The sequence below is a fragment of the Acanthisitta chloris genome, unplaced genomic scaffold (genome assembly GCF_000695815.1).
Source record: "Acanthisitta chloris isolate BGI_N310 unplaced genomic scaffold, ASM69581v1 scaffold13469, whole genome shotgun sequence".
Classification (NCBI taxonomy): Eukaryota; Metazoa; Chordata; class Aves; order Passeriformes; family Acanthisittidae; genus Acanthisitta; species Acanthisitta chloris.
This window is the reverse complement of record NW_008690986.1, coordinates 15,460-32,867: the sequence shown is the minus strand read 5'-3', so window position 1 is coordinate 32,867 and position 17,408 is coordinate 15,460. Positions and strand designations below refer to the sequence as shown.

At 43.4% G+C, this 17,408-nt stretch overlaps 1 protein-coding gene across 1 annotated transcript; it reads left to right on the top strand.

The window, feature by feature from the left end:
* Positions 1-948: 948 nt before the first annotated feature.
* Positions 949-17,066, top strand: GCLC (glutamate-cysteine ligase, catalytic subunit; the record flags this gene model as incomplete). The annotated part of the gene is made up of 13 exons (XM_009082061.1): positions 949-1,062; positions 1,729-1,787; positions 1,875-2,011; positions 6,383-6,457; positions 7,261-7,377; positions 8,224-8,362; positions 8,905-9,017; positions 9,988-10,080; positions 10,748-10,852; positions 12,542-12,623; positions 12,719-12,822; positions 12,915-13,035; positions 16,426-17,066. Coding segments are annotated over 13 exons (1,465 nt in total), but the record flags the coding sequence as incomplete, so codon positions are not given.
* Positions 17,067-17,408: the final 342 nt, after the last annotated feature.

Here is a 17,408-nt window from a genome sequence, read left to right as displayed (position 1 = left end):
GAAAAACTAGCTGAGATGCTAAGTGAATGTCCCTAGTTCTTAAATCCATGAGCTCTTGCTGGGCCAGAAAGTTGTTTTCTTTCTTGAGGGCCTGAGGGATGCAGTTTACAGTGCAGCTCTTACATAAGTGATGCAGCTAGGACAACTTGTGTACTTCAACCAGGAAGAAGAAAACAATAGTGAAATACACACTGAGCATAAATGTGTTTCCTGGTATTTCGTGTGGTTTCTTTGTACTTTTATCAGCTGTTTTTTAAAATCCATCCAATATCTCTCAAGATAACACAATCTTTGCCCTTTTTACTGTGCAATCTGGGGAAGTTAATCTTCTGCCACTTTACCTCCACCTTGTCAAATGTTCTTTTGTCTCAGTTGTACTGAAAGTTTATTCCTGGTTTAGGTGACTCTGAAACTTAACAGTGGAGTTTCCAAAGGAGAGGGTTGTACTCTGATTTCCTTGCATCTCTCTCAACACTTTACACCTAATAACTGCAGTTTTTCTTGGCTTATTATATTCCTCTCATAGAGGTTTTCAGAGCTGTAGAACTGCAAACTGCCATGAGACTTTGGGATGTGTATAACCTCTGAAACTACCTCTAGTTTTTATGGTTAGGTGTATATTTCTAACAGGCACAGGTTGTTGGGAGCAGAGCTGGATAAATGACTTCAGCAGTCAACACTAACCTATATCCTCTGGAGAAACTCTTCAAGGCACAGGATGTAGCTGCATATCAGTCCTAATGCCAAGTGCTAACACACTGAAATGTGTTTGTACTCTGCATAATACTCTCAAATTTCCTGCCTCAGCCACTGAAAATGTCCATGTTTGCTGTGTTAACCACCACAGAAGCTGGTTGTCTACTAGAATCCTAATCTCTGGTCATCTGACCATTTCAAAATCCCAGTCTGTTTTCATTACAGCTTGGATTTTATTGTTGTGTTCCACAGGTTAGGGTGTCCTGGGTTTACATTGCCGGAATATAAGCCAACGCCAGTAGAAGGAGGAGCTTCAAAATCCCTCTTTTTTCCAGATGAAGCCATCAATAAACATCCTAGATTTAGGTAAGAGTATTTGGGGAGTGTGAGTTTTTATCTGTGCATAAATATTGTAGACATACCTGCAAATTCTTTGTTACTGGAACAGAGAGCACTGAGGTTAGTTCCTGCAGATATAACATGGACAGAAATGGTGCCATGACATGTGTTTTCTGTCAGTGATTTAAGAAAATAAACTGTTAAGTTCAAGTAGCTTTATATAATAGTTCATGCTATTATGGGGCACAAGGTGTTGCTTATGCCACTTCAGAATTGTTTCCAGTTTGAAATCCCATGGCTAAATGCTTCCATCACAGTTAATCCAACCTTTGCTTAGGTGTGTAACAGCAACACCTCAGTATGCTCAGTAGTTACTCTGAAATGGACCACTGTGTGTTTATTTAAAAATACCTTTCAACCTGCCCTGGCATTCTTCTGGTCTGTGGCCTTCTGATTCTTCTATCAGCATAGTACTGTGAAGTCCATCAAAATAAGACTCTACTGATGAAAAATTCAGTGTTATATCTGTTACAACCTATCTTAACTAGGCAAAGAAGCATCCTGAAGGAAAATGCTCAAAATAAATAGGAAGTTGGCAGTCTGCAACCCTGAGAGTTGCTGAGAAACTAACTGCAAAAGCATTAGCATGAAGAGAAAACTTGAGATAATTGAACAAACCTTCTCTTGTTGTAGTACACTGACCAGAAACATTCGGCACCGAAGAGGAGAGAAGGTTGTGATAAATGTACCAAGTGAGTAAATTCAGCCTGTCTTTATTTTTCCAAATAATTGCTCAGTCTCGTGCTGTGAGTTACTGAGTTCCTGTATTTTCCACACAGTATTTAAAGATAAGAACACACCGTCACCATTTATTGAGACGTTTCCTAATGATGATGGAGAAGCAGCAAAGGCAGCAAAGCCTGACTATATATACATGGATGCTATGGGCTTTGGAATGGGAAACTGTTGTCTCCAGGTAAAATGCTCTCAAGATGTTACTGCATGTTGTCTTCCCTAAATGCTTCCCTTTTCAAGACCTGCCTTATGTCTACTCTCTTAATTCAACTGATGCGTTTTCTGAGTGGCAGAATGGGAAATGAAAGAACAATTGTAGTGTTGTACCTCGTAATCTGGTCTTAAAATCCAGGTATATTGGGTTTGTGTGGCCAGGTTTTGGTAGCAGAGAGGCTAGAAGTTGCTGGAAGCTTCTCCCATGTCCAACAGAACCAATGCCAGCTGATTTCAAGACAGAGCCACTACCAGCCAAGGCCCTCAGGGGTGGTGGTAGCACCTCCGGGATAATATATTTAAGGAGGGAAAAAAATGCATAATGACACTGCAGCCAGAGTAGGAGTGAGAATATGTGAGAGTGACAACTCTGCAGACACCAAGGCCAGCAAAGGAGGAGGGGGAGGAGGTGCTGCAGGCACTGGAACAGAGATCCCCTGGAGCCTGTGGTGAAGACCACAGTGAGGCAGGAGGTTGGCAGTGGAGCAGATATGGACCTGCAGCCTCCAGAAGATCTCACCCTGGAGCAGATGGATGCCCAAAGGAGGCTGTGACCCCATGGAAGCTCATGCTGGAGCAGTCTGTTCCTGAAGGACTGCACCCCATGGAGGGACCCAGGCTGGAACAGCTCACAAAGGATAGCCCATGGGAAGGTTTGTCATGGTTTAAAGCCAGCCAGCAAATAAATACCACACATGCATACATCCCTGTGGGTGTGGGATGGAGAGGAGAATCAGAGGTGAAACTCGTGGGTTGAGATAAAAACAGCTTAATAATGGAAATAAAGTAAAATATAGTAATAATAGTAATGGAGATGAGGGAGAAGGTAATAAAAGCCAAGAAAAAAAGTGATGCACAGTGGTACAGTTGCTCACTGCTTGCTGACTGTCCCTGAGCAGTGATCAGCCCCTCCCAACCAATTCCCCCCAGTTTATATACTGGGCATGATGCCATGTGGTTTGGAATTATCCCTTTGGCCAGGTCAGTCAGCTGTCCCAGGTGTGCTCCCTCCCAGCTCCTTGTGCACCTGCTTGCTGGCAGAGCATGGGACACTGAAGAACCCTTGATTTAGAGCTCTGCTCAGCAACAACTGAAACATCAGTGTGTTACCAACACTATTCTCATACTGAATCCAAACCACAGCACTGTACCAGCCACTAGGAGCAAAACTATCCCAGCTGAAGGTAGGACAAGGAAGCATGTTGGAGCAGCCAGTGGAGGACTGTCCCATGGGAGGGACCCACACTGGAACAGGGGAAGGCTGTGAGGAGTCATCCCCCCGAGGAGAAAGGAGCAGCAGAGGTGATTTTTGACTAGATGATTTGTAAGGTCCATTCCAACCCCTAAAATGCTCTGATTCTGTGTGTGATGGAACCGACCACAGCCCTTAGTCCCTGTCCCCCTGTGCTGTTGGGAGGGGAGGAGGGAGAGAATTTGGGAGTGAAGTTGAGCCTGGGAAGAAGGGAGGGCTGGGGGAAAGGTGTTTTCAGGTTTGGTTTTTATTTCTGATTATTCTACTCTGATTTGGCTGGTAATAAATTCAGTTAGTTTCTCCAAGTTAAGCCTGTGATGGTAACTGGTGAGTGATCTCTCCCTGCCCTTCTCTCAATCCATGAGGCTTTTCCCTTCCCTGTCCAGCTGAGGAGGGAAGTGACAGAGCAGCTTTGGTGGGCACCTGGCATTCAGCCCAGGTCAGCCCAACACTCCAGGTTTATTTGCTTGCATTCTATTTATTTTCTGCTAATATTCCAATGTAATTGGATGACTTACTTAAGGGCTTTCTTGGACTGGTCACACTACGTTTGATCCACCACCTGCTCCTGGAACTCCAGCACTTTTCAAGTGTGAAAGATCATCTTCCACTGTGGTCATCTTTCAGGCATGACCACAGGACGCTGTGGAGGTGGAAACTGAGCTGTCTTGTAGAAATGTGAGGGATTTTGTGGTCATTTATTGTTGGTGTTTTCCCTTATCTGCATTCTTAGCACAGTCAAAGCAGGGAGTGCCAAGAGGTCATGGGAATATTTTCATAAAAAGTAGTTTTCTGCTTTTGTATCACTTGATTTTATTTACAAACATCAGGAACTCCTGTATAAAGTTTCTCCTTAAATATTTTTATCTGTCTGCTAGGGAGTTGTCTTCTCACTGCTTGTACCATGAGCCTACCAAATCCACATCTTCTGTACCTGTGTGCTGGGAGACATTCATGGATCTGTTTTCTCCTATTAACACATGTCCACCTTTGATTATTTTCATTCTTTTTCCTGAGTTACTTCTGTCTTAGAGTATTTTCCCTTTAAATCCAGCTGCTGTATCTTGGGAGTGCTTGAACTCTTTCCATTTGTTTGTTTTCAGTGTTTCTCTGTCACAGTAACCTGATGCTGGAGGTGATGCCTTAGATAGTTGGGATGTATTTGACTGGTGGTAAAATATGCCTGTTGTCAGCACTGTTTTGGGAGCAGAGCTACGATGAGGCTAGTGATAAGTCTCTAGGAGATTAAAGGAAATTCTCCAGGATCATCTTGTTTTATAGCAGTGGCAGAAACAACCACATTAAAAAAGCACTTCCCTTTGAGACTGAGAAACTGCAAAAGCTGAATAAATAAAAGTCCTTGACAGCTGCTAAGTATGGTTAGGGTAAACTAAAGAGAATCTGTTGAAGTAGCAAAGTGTACATAATACTGTGTGGTTTTACAAGGTGTTCAGTTTGGTATGGTCTATATATGGACCATCTCTTTCTCTTAAGACCAATAAGTGGTGGCTGCCCCAACCATGGTGGTGTTCAAGGCCAGGCAGGATGAGCCTTGAGCAACCTGCTCTGGTGGGAGGTGTCCCTGCCCAGGGCAGGGGTTGGGGCTGGATGATCTCTAAGGTCCATTCCAACCCCTGAATTCTATGATTCTGTGAAAAGAAATCCAGTCATAGAATTCAGTCACTGTATGAATGTTACATTCCTTTTTTAAGGACTACTATTTTACTAGTCCCCATTCTTGTAACAAGTGTCCAGCTTCAAATTTGGTAGTGCTGTTCTCATCAAAGGAGAATGAAAACAACTCTGGCAGCTGCTTCTGTATCAACTGATAATTCCTCTTAACTGACCAGAAGAAAACATGAATTCCCCACCTATTTTCTGTGAGGTAGTTGGCAGTGTTCATACTTCTCTTGTGCTTTGAGAGTGGGTTTATTGTTTTGTTTTTGTTTTCTTTCTGGGTTTTTTATGGCTGTGCACCAAGCTGCAACTCGGTTTGATGTATTTCCAAGGTTAAAAATACTGTCCTGATGATAAGCTTGGCTGGGCCAGGCTGCACCAGCAGTGGGGTGGGAGGTGCTGCCCCTGTGGGGCCTGCAGCTCTCCCCTGGAGAACACAGCCATGTCCTTTTCCTTTGGAATGGGATGTTTGCCTAGTCTCTGTGTCGAATCTCAAATTTAATGTGGTTTGGAATAGGTATAAAAGCAAAGAGGAGAGTGATATCAGTGTGTGGGGCAAGAGTAGGTGTCCTGTCAACCCACCCTCACTCCAAGGCTGGTTCCCTAGCTCTGGATGTCCAGAATGAGTGATGAGAAGTCATACTTAGCTGCTTCTCTGCAAGAATCTTCACAGAATAATCAGAGCTGCAAAGGACCCTTGAGGATCATCTCCTGCAACTCCTGCCCTGCACAGACATCCCTGACAGTCACACCCTGTGCTGAGAGCATTGGCCAAACACCTCTGGAGTTATGTTTTCTAATGGCTTCTCTATGGTAGTGCTTCCACAGCATTAATGCCTCCTGCAAGTAACATTTCTTTTCCATCTTTTGCTGTGTCCTGGCCTTTAAAACAGGCAAAGCAGGACCTTTTTGGATTTTTTTTTGTATAAAAGTTACAGTAGACACAAAGATATTTTTTTTCAGTTTTGCTGGATCAAAGGTGTCTCAAAATATTCCTTCAAACAGGATTGGCATCACATAAAACAAATGTTAGCTCTACCACAGAGTCTGACTGTTGTTCTAAGTAGGTAGTTTCCTGGCTTATTTCCTGAAGGTGCATTACTGACCTGTGTGCATTGTAGATGTTAACTCAGTTTTCTTTGATTCTGGCAAATGTTTGTATATTTAGCCTCACCCTGCAAGTGTTAGAGTCTGAAGTCTTTTCAATGGACATGGAAAGGGTGTGGAAAGAAGTTTGTGATATAAATGCTACTGGTAGATGTGTCTAAGGCTTAAGAGGAGGAATCCACATTAAAAAAATCCACCCAAAAATGCAAAATTTTTTAATATTGTGATAATTTTAAATCTAGGAAGGCTGTGGTTGTAGTGTGATTATACAAATTGTGATAGCAACTGTGCTTATTCCAACAGGTAACATTCCAGGCTTGCAGCATTTCTGAAGCAAGGTATCTCTATGATCAGCTAGCCACAATTTGTCCCATTGTGGTAAGTAATGGACATCTAGCAGATGAACTCTTCCATAGTGGGAAAAGCTACTGCATATAAAGTTAAAAAAAAAGAATTATAAATTACAAGCTCCCAAATTTGGTGCTCTGGGAGAAGTGTCAGCCTCTTTCTAGGTCATCACATGAGTTGTGTTGTGCAAGTGACACCACAAAACTGATGATGTCTGTTCCTTCTCGGCCCTCATGTCTTCCTTCTCCTCTTCTCCCCTTCCCACATGCACAAGACTCTTGCTGAACAGCTCTGGAGATACATTTGAGGCTGGGTTTTGTGGAAACAAGGCAAATTCACTCCTTAAAACGGCTTTTAATTCTTCAGCTCTGGTCTGACATTACCGAAGGTTTCACCTTAAGCCTCTCTGTCCCTTTTGTAAGCATGTGGTCATAAACAGCTGTTAGAAAAACCAAGTATCAGTGTGGTCTGGATGATGAGCAGGTCCTGCCCTGAGTGAGGTATGTTCCAGCCGTGTTGCTAAGGAGCTTGGCCGAGCAAAACTGAAGTGAAATGATGGCCAGGGAAACCTGTGAAGTTTGGAAGTGTGCTGGCAGAATAATTGCTGGTTTGTCACCAAATTGCTTCCACCTGTATCCCCTTTGTGTTCCTTAAATGCCAATCTGTAGAGGGAAAACACCTGGAGAGCATCAGGTGCCACTTCAGTAGGGCTAACCTTTCACCCAGGTGTTTTCTGGAGGTAGCAGTTGAGAGATTCCTGGTTTTCTGGGCTGTGGTTTTGCTTTTGGTTCCTTGCCTGCCCTCTGTTCTGACATCAGGCTGTTTTCTTTCAGATGGCATTGAGTGCTGCCTCTCCATTCTACAGAGGTTACGTGTCTGACATCGACTGTCGCTGGGGAGTGATCTCGGCGTCCGTAGACGATCGAACGCGAGAAGAGAGGGGGCTGGAGGTAAGGAGGCTTAGGTACTACATGTCTGGGGTTTTGCAGGCAAAAAAAAAGTTAAATCTCCTTTAGTATCAAATTCTGCTTGTCCTCATCAGAGTCCCTAAGGAGGGAGCGTGGTGGTCTTGGTGGTGAATAGAGGAGAGGTGGTATCAACACTCATCTCAGTTGTACAGTTTGCAGTAGCAAATATATACTGTTAGTTAGGTATGGCCTCCCAGTAGAACTCCACTCAGTCCTCCACAGCTTGCTGGAAAGGATCCCCTGGGATGCAACTTTCCAGTCCAAAAGGCAAAAATTGCCCTGGGTTGAATAGCAGGTGCTGCTGGGTAATCCCATAGTATAAACTAGGACTGTGTGAAGAGAACCAGGTGTCAGAACTGGAACTTGAACAGTTTCTCTAAGCAGGAATTGGCACTTGAAAATTACATAAAATAAAACTAATTTAAAAATCTACTTGAAATATTTCCTGAAGTCCCCATTCCAAGAGCATCTCTAGCATAGTGCACATAGTGCAAATATGTTGGTATGTGTTGCAATAGGTATAATAATAATTATAATAATGCTTTCCAGGTACTTGGGGTGATGGTATATTGCATCAGGAAAACGTTTCCACTGCTAGAGAATGTTAGTCAATGTGTGATGACTGGTTTTTGCTCAAACATCTGCAGACAAAATAGTTGTAATTCCAGGGTCGCTTTCTATTGAGCCTGTTTAGTGCTTTTTCATAACTTGAGGCTGTAGGGTTTTTTAAACAGGATAATAATTCTCACATAAGTGTCATTTAGTGAGCAAAAACTTAGGTAACATTGTTAACAAGCTGTTAAAATATTGTATTCTTAAATTATATAGCCACTGAAGAACAACCATTATAGAATCAGTAAATCCAGATATGATTCCATAGACAGTTATCTATCTGAATGTGGTGAGAAATACAATGACATTGATTTGACAATAGACAAAGATATCTACGAGCACCTAATAAAGGAAGGTAAGTGTTTGCTTCATTCTGAGCAGGTTAAGAATGATGTTTGCAGTGTGTGGGGATATTTTATGTTGTTGTGCTTGTTTGTTATGATCATTGTGCAGCTCCTCAGGGTGACTCTTGCTCAGGAAGGATCTGTGTAGTGTGGTCTGGAGAGGTTTTCTTTGAAAGAAGTACTCATTTGTAACAGAGACTGTGCCTAATGCATCAAACTGAGCTTCTCAGGCTGGAGTGAATGCCTTGTCCATATGGAGAGAGCAGAACTGCTGTAGGAAACAGGGCACAGAGTGCATCACTAAACAGGAACCATGGCAGCCACATCAATGCTCAGCTGCCATTTCCAAACAAGAACCTGTTTTGGTTTGTTTTTCCTCTCTTTAATCATTTCCTTCCTTCCTGAAGTCAGCATTTAAACTTGAACAGGATGTGGTGGGTTGAGGTAGCATTGCAGAGTTGGATGTTTTCAGTCTTGTTAAAAAAACTCCAGTAATTTCTTAGAGCCTGTTTTGATCTGTGTGAATATGTTTGTTTGAATTTTCATTTTGTAGGTATTGACCACCTTTTGGCACAGCATATTGCACACTTGTTCATTCGAGACCCATTGACTTTGTTTGAGGAGAAAATACATCTAGATGATGCAAATGAATCCGACCACTTTGAGGTTATGTCTGATTTAGAGGGATTTAATCAATACCTAAAGTTGCTTTTCTTTATCATACTGCTTAATGGGAGTTTGGCTGTATCAGCTAAGAACTTTTGCATTCATTTTTCACTTAGCACTTCTTAGCAGTTTAAAGCACATTTATTTTTTGTTGTTTTATCTTTTATTTAGAAGGTGATGGTTCATAATTTAAACCAAGTAGAGTTTGAAGAGCCTCAACTATAGCTATGTATATAAGTGTCAAGGGGAACTGTTTATTTTTATGACTTCCTAAAAACTGTTCTGCATTATATTTATGGAGAACTGTCTCTCTTATACAGCTTTATGAGATAATGGTTATGGTGATATTAGGTTGGTTTAGTTTGGGATGCATCTAGACAAAAAGCTCAATAGAATCAGGATTTTTAGGGGTTGGAATGGAGCTTAGGGATGATCTAGTCCCAAGCCCTGCCCTGGGCAGGGACACCTCCCACCAGAGCAGGTTGCTCAAGGCTCATCCAACCTGGCTGTGAACACTGCCAGGGTTGGGGCAGCCACAGCCTCCCTGGGCACCCTGGACAGGGTCTCACCACCAGAACAGGGAAAAAAAATCTTCCTAATATCTAGGCTAAATTTCTCCTCTTTCAATTTGCACCTATTGCCCCTTGTCCTGTCCCTGCAGCTCCTAACACAGATCCCTCTGCAGCTTCCCTGGAGCCCCTTCAGCTCCTGGAAGGTGCTCTGAGGTCTCCACTCAATCCCATAACAATCCCCTGGGATCTTGCACATAATCCTCAACCAGAACAGCATGAGAAAGTCTAACATGTTTGCTCCACCTATCTGTGGGTTTTAGAAAGTCCTGCCACTCACTTTGGAAGCACTTCTCTAACTCTAACGGGCTGTTCCAAGGAAAACATTAGGACTCTAGTTATCTACTTGTTTTCCTTTGATTGTATTGAGATTGTGACAGATTATTTCCTGTGCTTTGCAGAATATTCAGTCTACAAACTGGCAGACAATGAGGTTTAAGCCACCACCTCCAAACTCAGATATTGGATGGAGAGTGGAATTCAGACCCATGGAGGTAAGGAGAGGACATCAGTATGAACCAGAGCACATTTTCCTTGAAGTGGAAAAGTACCAGGCATTCTGCCATCCTGTATCAAACTCCTGTTACTTGTGCTGTGCTTTCCTGCTCTGAATTGCTGGACACAAGTGAAGTGGACAGCAGTGTTTAATCAGATAGGGACTGTGGGAATTTAACTGACAGGAGAATCCACTGCAGCACAGCAGGGCATGCTAATGGATCTGGGGTGATGGGGAAAGGAATTAGGCTTGTATTAAAGCAACACTAAACAAAGCCCCATTTAGCCTCTAGAGACTGTATTTCTGCAGTACATTTCCTGGTGCTGAACAATTCCACTGTCCCTGTTTTGTTTTCCACGAGTGCTTTTATTCTGTTTCTAAGCTCCCTCTGAATTTAATCCCTTTAGAGGGGAAATGTCAAAGCTGCTATGCATCTGTGATTAGACAGCCTGAAGGTACAGGTTGTTAGTCCTTTGAGACACAACTGTGTCTTTGCATCAGGTTGCAGGCTTGGGTTTGTTGAAGCATTTGTATGCACTGTGCATTTGAGGTCTGTCATGGACACTTAGTCAAAAAAAACTGTTTTGAACTGTCTTCAATATTTGTCTACCTGCAGGAGTGTGTTCCCACTCAAATAATGGAATCTCTAATCCTTTCCTGTCTAGGTGCAGTTAACAGACTTTGAAAACTCAGCATATGTTGTGTTTGTGGTATTGCTAACCAGAGTGATTCTGTCCTATAAACTGGATTTTCTCATTCCTTTGTCCAAGGTAGGTGTGAAACAGCAGATCTCTCAGAGCTGAATGCAGTGTATTGGCATCAAGTCTGATTTTTACTCTCTTCAAGCTAGGAAATAATGTTTATGCACTTACAGAACAGTCATTTTTGTCTTTCAATTAGTTTTCATAGGTACCAGTACTTTGAATCAATTTCAACTCTGTGGTATTAAACAAATATTTAACTGCTGCCACATGGAATTAAACTTAAATACTGTAGGAGTTTGTGTGGTGCCTAACAGTGTCTGACAACTGCAGAAATGCTGAGAAATAGCAATGTCACAAGGCAGTTTGGAGGCTGGGAAAGGGCATGTTTCCAGCATTTTACATGCAGGGAAAAATAACTTGTGGAGGAAGGTCAAAATAGAAACTGTAGATATTTATTTTAACATGATTGTTGCCTGTGTCTCATGCTCTTGCTCTGTTTTGTTTATATCTGGTGGAGAGGAGTTCAGCATGCTTAGTATTTGAGTGGAAACAAATCTTGCTGATTCTGGTCACCACTGTGACTTATGTTTACACAGAACAGCTATGAAAAACCTCCTTTTTCCTTTCACTTGTCCTCACAATTATTGAACTCTGTTGTGTCAAACTGTCCTTGTGCCTCGTTCTGAGGCACTTGACCAACAATAAAAGTCTTTTCAGGTGGATATTCCTGCAATGTTATAGGTAACTTTAAAAAAGGTCTTGCAGTGCAGAAATCTTTTGGGGCTGGAAACTCCTGCCAGTGTTGGCTGCAGCATAGCCATAGTGTCCTGTGGTTTTTTGTACTGGAGAAAAACACTAAAGTGGTAAATTTACATTAACTGTGCCATATATTTGATATGACTTCTAAAAGGAGGTGTCAGGCAGTTCAGACTTCATAAATAATGCAACGATTTAGCACTTAGATATTTACACTGTTATTTGGAGTGTCTGAAAAAGCTACAAGTAAAGAGGGAAAAGCAGATTAGGTGCTGAAAGAACCTGAGCAAGGGCTAGGGGGATGAGGGGCATCAAACTGCAAGAGCTTGCCAAGCAATTTGGCAGGTAATGCAGCACAGGATTGCACAACCATGGGTAAGCCTTCTCTTTCAAGTGAAATAAAAGGGGGCTGTGGGGCTAATCTCCCACTAATCTTCACTGTCGGATTGAATGTGGTGGAACACTCGTCAGCTGGGCCTGGAGTCCTTTCCAAACAGCCTGGGGTGGAAATAGGTTTCATAATAGAACAGGTGAAAACAGGCTTTTGGAAACAAAGCTTTGGAAGGCAGGAAGTAAGTGAAGATTTTTGCATTGCCCTTAATTAAAGGTCAGAGAGAGAATTCAGCAAATTGTAGAGGTCTAGAGGGAATAGTCATGAGATGAGACAGGGGAGAGTCAGGTTAGGTGCTGGGGAAAAATGTTTTCCCTGTGAGGGTGTTCAGGCACTGGGATATTGCTCAAGGAGGTGATGGAGTCACCATCCCTGGAGGTGTTTCAGAGATGTCTGGATCTGATGCTGGAGGATCTGGTTTAGGGCTTGCAGCAGTGACAGGTTAATGGTTGGACTTGATTATCTTAGAACTCTCCTCCAACCTTGATGGTTCTATGAGTCTATGAAATAATAAGAAACATAATAGATGTTTCAACTTATGAAACCACAATGTGAAAGCTTGGGCGAATCCTACTCTTCTAAAATCTCCAAAATTCTTCTTTTGCCAGGTGGATGAAAACATGAAGGTGGCCCAGAAAAGAGATGCTGTCCGACAGGGCATGTTTTATTTCCGGAAAGATATATGCAAAGGTATCACAGCAAACAATCTGCCTAACAGTGTTGTGGGTGCTCAGTGCCTCTCCTGCCTTCTAACCATTTCTTCCTTTCCATTGTCCCCTCTGAAGGTGGAAATGCTGTTGTGGATGGCTGTGGCTCAGCACAGAATGGGACAGGCACTGACACAGAGGAGTACACCCTAATGAGCATTGATACCATCATCAACGGGAAGGTCATAGCCTCTCCTGCCTGGAACAGGCTCTGTGCTGCCCTCCCAGAAACCAGACTGGGTGTGCTTGATGCTGATTTTCTTCTCTTACACAGGAAGGAGTCTTCCCTGGTTTGATCCCAATTTTGAATTCCTATCTTGAAAACATGGAAGTGGATGTGGACACAAGGTGCACCATCCTAAACTACCTGAAGCTAATAAAGAAGAGAGCATCTGGTATGTTTGACATTTTTTAACACATTTCCTACTTTCACTTAGGTAAAACTGATGGCAGTTGAATCATAAGAGCCAAGGACTGAAGTGTGTGTTCTCTGGCTTACATCTACTCCTGTCTAAATTTGATTATTAATGTTTGGTGATCCATTCTAGAACTTAACTGACACAGCCACAATTAGAGTTTAGAGAGTAGTATATCTCCAATCCAAGATCTCTCTTCAGCACAACATAACCCACTTTGTAGTAGTTTGCACCCAATCCAAGATCTCTCTTCAGCACAACTTAACCCACTTTGTTGTAGTTTGCATGTAGACTAATTCACTTTGCCCTGTAACCTGAGTGTTGTAGCAGTATCTGAGGCTGGTGTGGTGACCTGCCTGGTGTTACCAGTGTGTTCTTGGGCATTCTTAAGTCTGAACTCAGGTGTGATAGAGCATAGGACATGGGCTTTACCTCCCTGATAAGAAAGCCCTTCTATAAGTAGCAAAACTCCTCCAAAGCAGAGCAAACTAGGCTCCTCTGCTGTCTTTCCCCTCTTAGGGTGTTTTCTAAGAGAGGTGGTACAATCACTCTGTATGTTCCTTGTTAAAATGCAGCAGTATAATGAACAAAAGTTGCAGGCTGGACGTGAATTCAGAACTGGGCACACAGCACAGTCTGCAGCAGCTTTGTCTTTTCCTGTGCCCATCCCTTGTATACCTGCCCTGCTGTAAATTTAGCTAGATGGTTAATTTCAGTCTCTTAAGTCAAGACGTTTCTTTTTTCTCTCCCTCAATTTTAAACAAAAATATTGCATTCCTTTTTAACTCCTGACAATTGCTGTAGAAGCAGGTGTTTCCCTCCAAAAACCAACTTTGCTGCCTGTTGCAAAGTTGCAAGTCATTGCAAAACTCAGGACATGTATTTACACAGACCTAAAAGGTGTGAGAGTAAGGTAGGTAAGAGTCTAGGGCTTATAGTTTAGCTCTGATGAACTGAAATGATTTTCAGTGATGCTCTTAAGAACCAGAGTTGACAGAATGAAAAGCACTAGGTATTAGAATCATAGAATCAACCAGGTTGGAAGAGACCTCCAAGATCATCCAGTCCAACCCTCCCGTGGTCACTAGCCCATGGCACTAAGTGCCACATCCAGTCTCAGCTTGAAAACCTCCAGGGATGGGGAATCCACCACCTCCCTGGGCAGCACATTCCAATGCCTGAGCACTCTCTCTGCAAAAAATCTCTTCCTAATCTCCAACCTAACCCTCCCCTGGCAGAGCTTGAGTCTGTGCCCTCTTGTCCTGCTGCTGGTTGCCTGGGAGAAGAGACCAGCCCCCACCTGACTCCAACCTCCTGTCAGGGAGTTGCAGAGGGTGAGAAGGTCTCCCCTGAGCCTCCTCTTCTCCAGGCTGAACACCCCCAGCTCCCTCAGCCTCTCCTCATGCCACTTGTGCTCCAGTCCCTTCCCCAGCCTCGTTGCTCTGGTCTGGCCCTGCTCCAGCCCCTCAATGTCCCTCCTGAGCTGAGGGGCCGGAACGGAGCACAGGATTCAAGGTGTGGCCTCACCAGCACCGAGTGCAGGGACATAATGTTACTGTGCCTTGATGTTTCTCAGCTGTAAGCTTTGGATTATTCCAGTTAACACTCAATCTTCAATGTTCCTGGTCTGTCTAGCAGGAGTCATGTCCACAAGAAGTGGCTGTTGCTCAGATTTCTCTCTTCAGATGGTGACCACAGCACTCCTGAGTTAAACAATGACTCCTTAGCTGTCACCTTGCCCTGACATCATTCACCTGTGCTCAGTCCCATCTTCTCACAGCTCAGCTCGGTGTTGCTGCCTTAGTGTAGCTGCTGTGTGACTGTCACCTCTCAGACTACAGATTTGCAGCTGCTGAGCACCACCAGATGTTAATTGAAGCATTACTGAGGCAGCAGAATGGAGCAATCCTTGTCCTGGTGTGCTTTCCTGGTCCCCAGTGTGGAATTTTTCGGGTGACACTGGGGCTTTAATCACAGAGCTTGAAGCTCATTCACAAATGTGATTTCCATGATCTTTGCCTTCCCCTTCTTGAAGCAGCTACACTTTTTGTCCCCATAAAGTCTTACAATAAGAAATGCCACAGTTCTATTACATACTCTTTGAAAACTCTAATCCCTGTAGCTTTGCATGCTTAAATGCTCTTCCCAGTTATTCCATGATACATCCTCTAGTCCCTGTGTTGGAGGATCATGTCTTTCTACTCACTTCTCATAATGATGCAAACTTCTCCATTGTACTGTTGACTCTGAACTCACAATTCCCCTTGTCTTGTCTCTCCTTGCTTGGAAGTCTTTTGCCAGCCTGTGATGCCTTTTTCCAGGACACTCTTAGGGAGCTGCATGCTTTGAGCACAGAGAAGGTGCTGCAGGTTTGGCGAGGATGGGGAGTGACTGTGCTGCCTGACCACTAGGTGTCTGTGTTGGTGTGAGCCACACTGCTCTGTCTCCTGCTCTGACAGCCCAGAAACGTGTCCCTTTACGCTTCACTCATCTGGCCCCACTGATTTTCTTGCAGGCTCACGACTAGGGTATTTCTGAACAGTCTTGGATGCTCTTTACTTCTTACTTGTGTGTTTCTCTATGCGACTAGGGTATTTCTGAACAGTCTTGGGTGCTCTTAACTTCTTATTTGTGTGTTTCTCCATACTTTTCCTAACTTGATTCCTCTTGCTTTTTGTAACATTCTTAAAGCAAAGAGCCTTTGACTCTCCACTCTCCAGGGGGAGCTGATGTTTCAGTAGCTAGCCATGAAAGGCTTTTTGAGCATCCCATCATGGAACTGTTGGAGCAAGTGCAGAGAAGACTACGAAGTTGCTCAGAGCACTGGAGCATCTCCCTGTGAGGACAGGCTGAGGGAGTTGGGGCTGTTCAGCCTGGAAAAGAGAAGGTTGTGTGGAGACCTCAGAGCACCTTCCAGGAGCTGAAGGGGCTCCAGGGAAGCTGCAGAGGGATCTGTGTTAGGAGCTGCAGGGACAGGACAAGGGGCAATGGACACAAATTGAAGGAGGGGAAATTTAGGTTAGATATTAGGAAAAAGTGTTTCCCTGTGAGGATCTGGATCTGGCACTGGAGGATCTGGTTTAGGGGTTGCAGCAGTGACAGGTTAATGATTGGACTCAATGATCTTAGAGCTCTCCTCCCACCTTGATGATTGTGTGGTTGCAACATCTGAAGGTTGGATGATCACACCAGCTCAGTGGCTTTTAGACCATCAGCAACGTGTCTCTGCAGTTTAGCCATGTTTGGACCCAAACAAAGACTACAGGAATGTGTTTCTCATGACAGCATGGGCTGTCCATGCATTGTATGCCTTATGCACAGAACTCCAGGTGTTCCAAACTCTGAAATTTGCCTTCCCCTTGCCCACAGGAGAACTGATGACAGTCGCACGGTGGATGAGGGAGTTCATTGCTCAGCACCCAGCCTACAAGCAAGACAGTGTGATCACTGATGAAATCAACTACAGCCTTATCTGGAGGTGCAACCAAATTGCACAAGGCCAGGCAGAGTGTCCTGAACTCTTGGGGGCAGGATTTAACAAGAAACAAAGTGGAAACAAAACTGACTCTTTGTAATGAGTGAATGCTTCTTAAATCATAAAAAGCTGAAGCCTTTTAGCAAAGCACTAGCAAAGATACTGTGAATCTGGTACAGTTTCATGGTGTGAAGACCAAAACAGGGATACTGCACTATAAAATGGGCCAATCTGCCTAAATATTCATTTTAAGGCATCCTAAAATAGGCATATTCTTATTGTTAAGGTTTATACAATATACATGTAAATAGTAAACTATTTTTATGATTAACATCAATGTATTTTAATAACATTGTAACTAAAGTTATTGTGAATTAGCTTGTACCTTTTTTATGCTTATCCTAGAAAGGAAAAACAAAAATCGTCCTGAACAGCTTTGTAAATGTAATGGTACTTGTATATTTTATGCATTCCAGTTACTGAATGTTTACTGTAATTTTTTTTTAACCTGGAATGTGCTAAGTCATTTACCTTATTGTGTAAGAAAAAAAATTCTGCTGGACCTACCTGAATCGCACATACTTCTTCCTTCCCTTAGGGTTTTGAAAGTCTGCAAGGACAGCTCAGTGCATGTGCATCCCTGTTGTTAAACTTTGCAGCAGTTTCTCAGCTGCCACAGGACCTGCAAGCTGTGCAGCTCAGAGGAGCAGCTGTCTGCATTCAGGTGCTGCAAGTCAGGCTGTGTCTGCAGGTGCAGTTCAGTTCCCCTCTGAAACAGATCTGTGTGCTCAGAAATCTGTCCAGGGGTTTAACAAAACAAGGAGCAATGGGAGATGTGGTGCAAGAGATGTGAGCTGAGCATAAAAGTCTCTTTGCC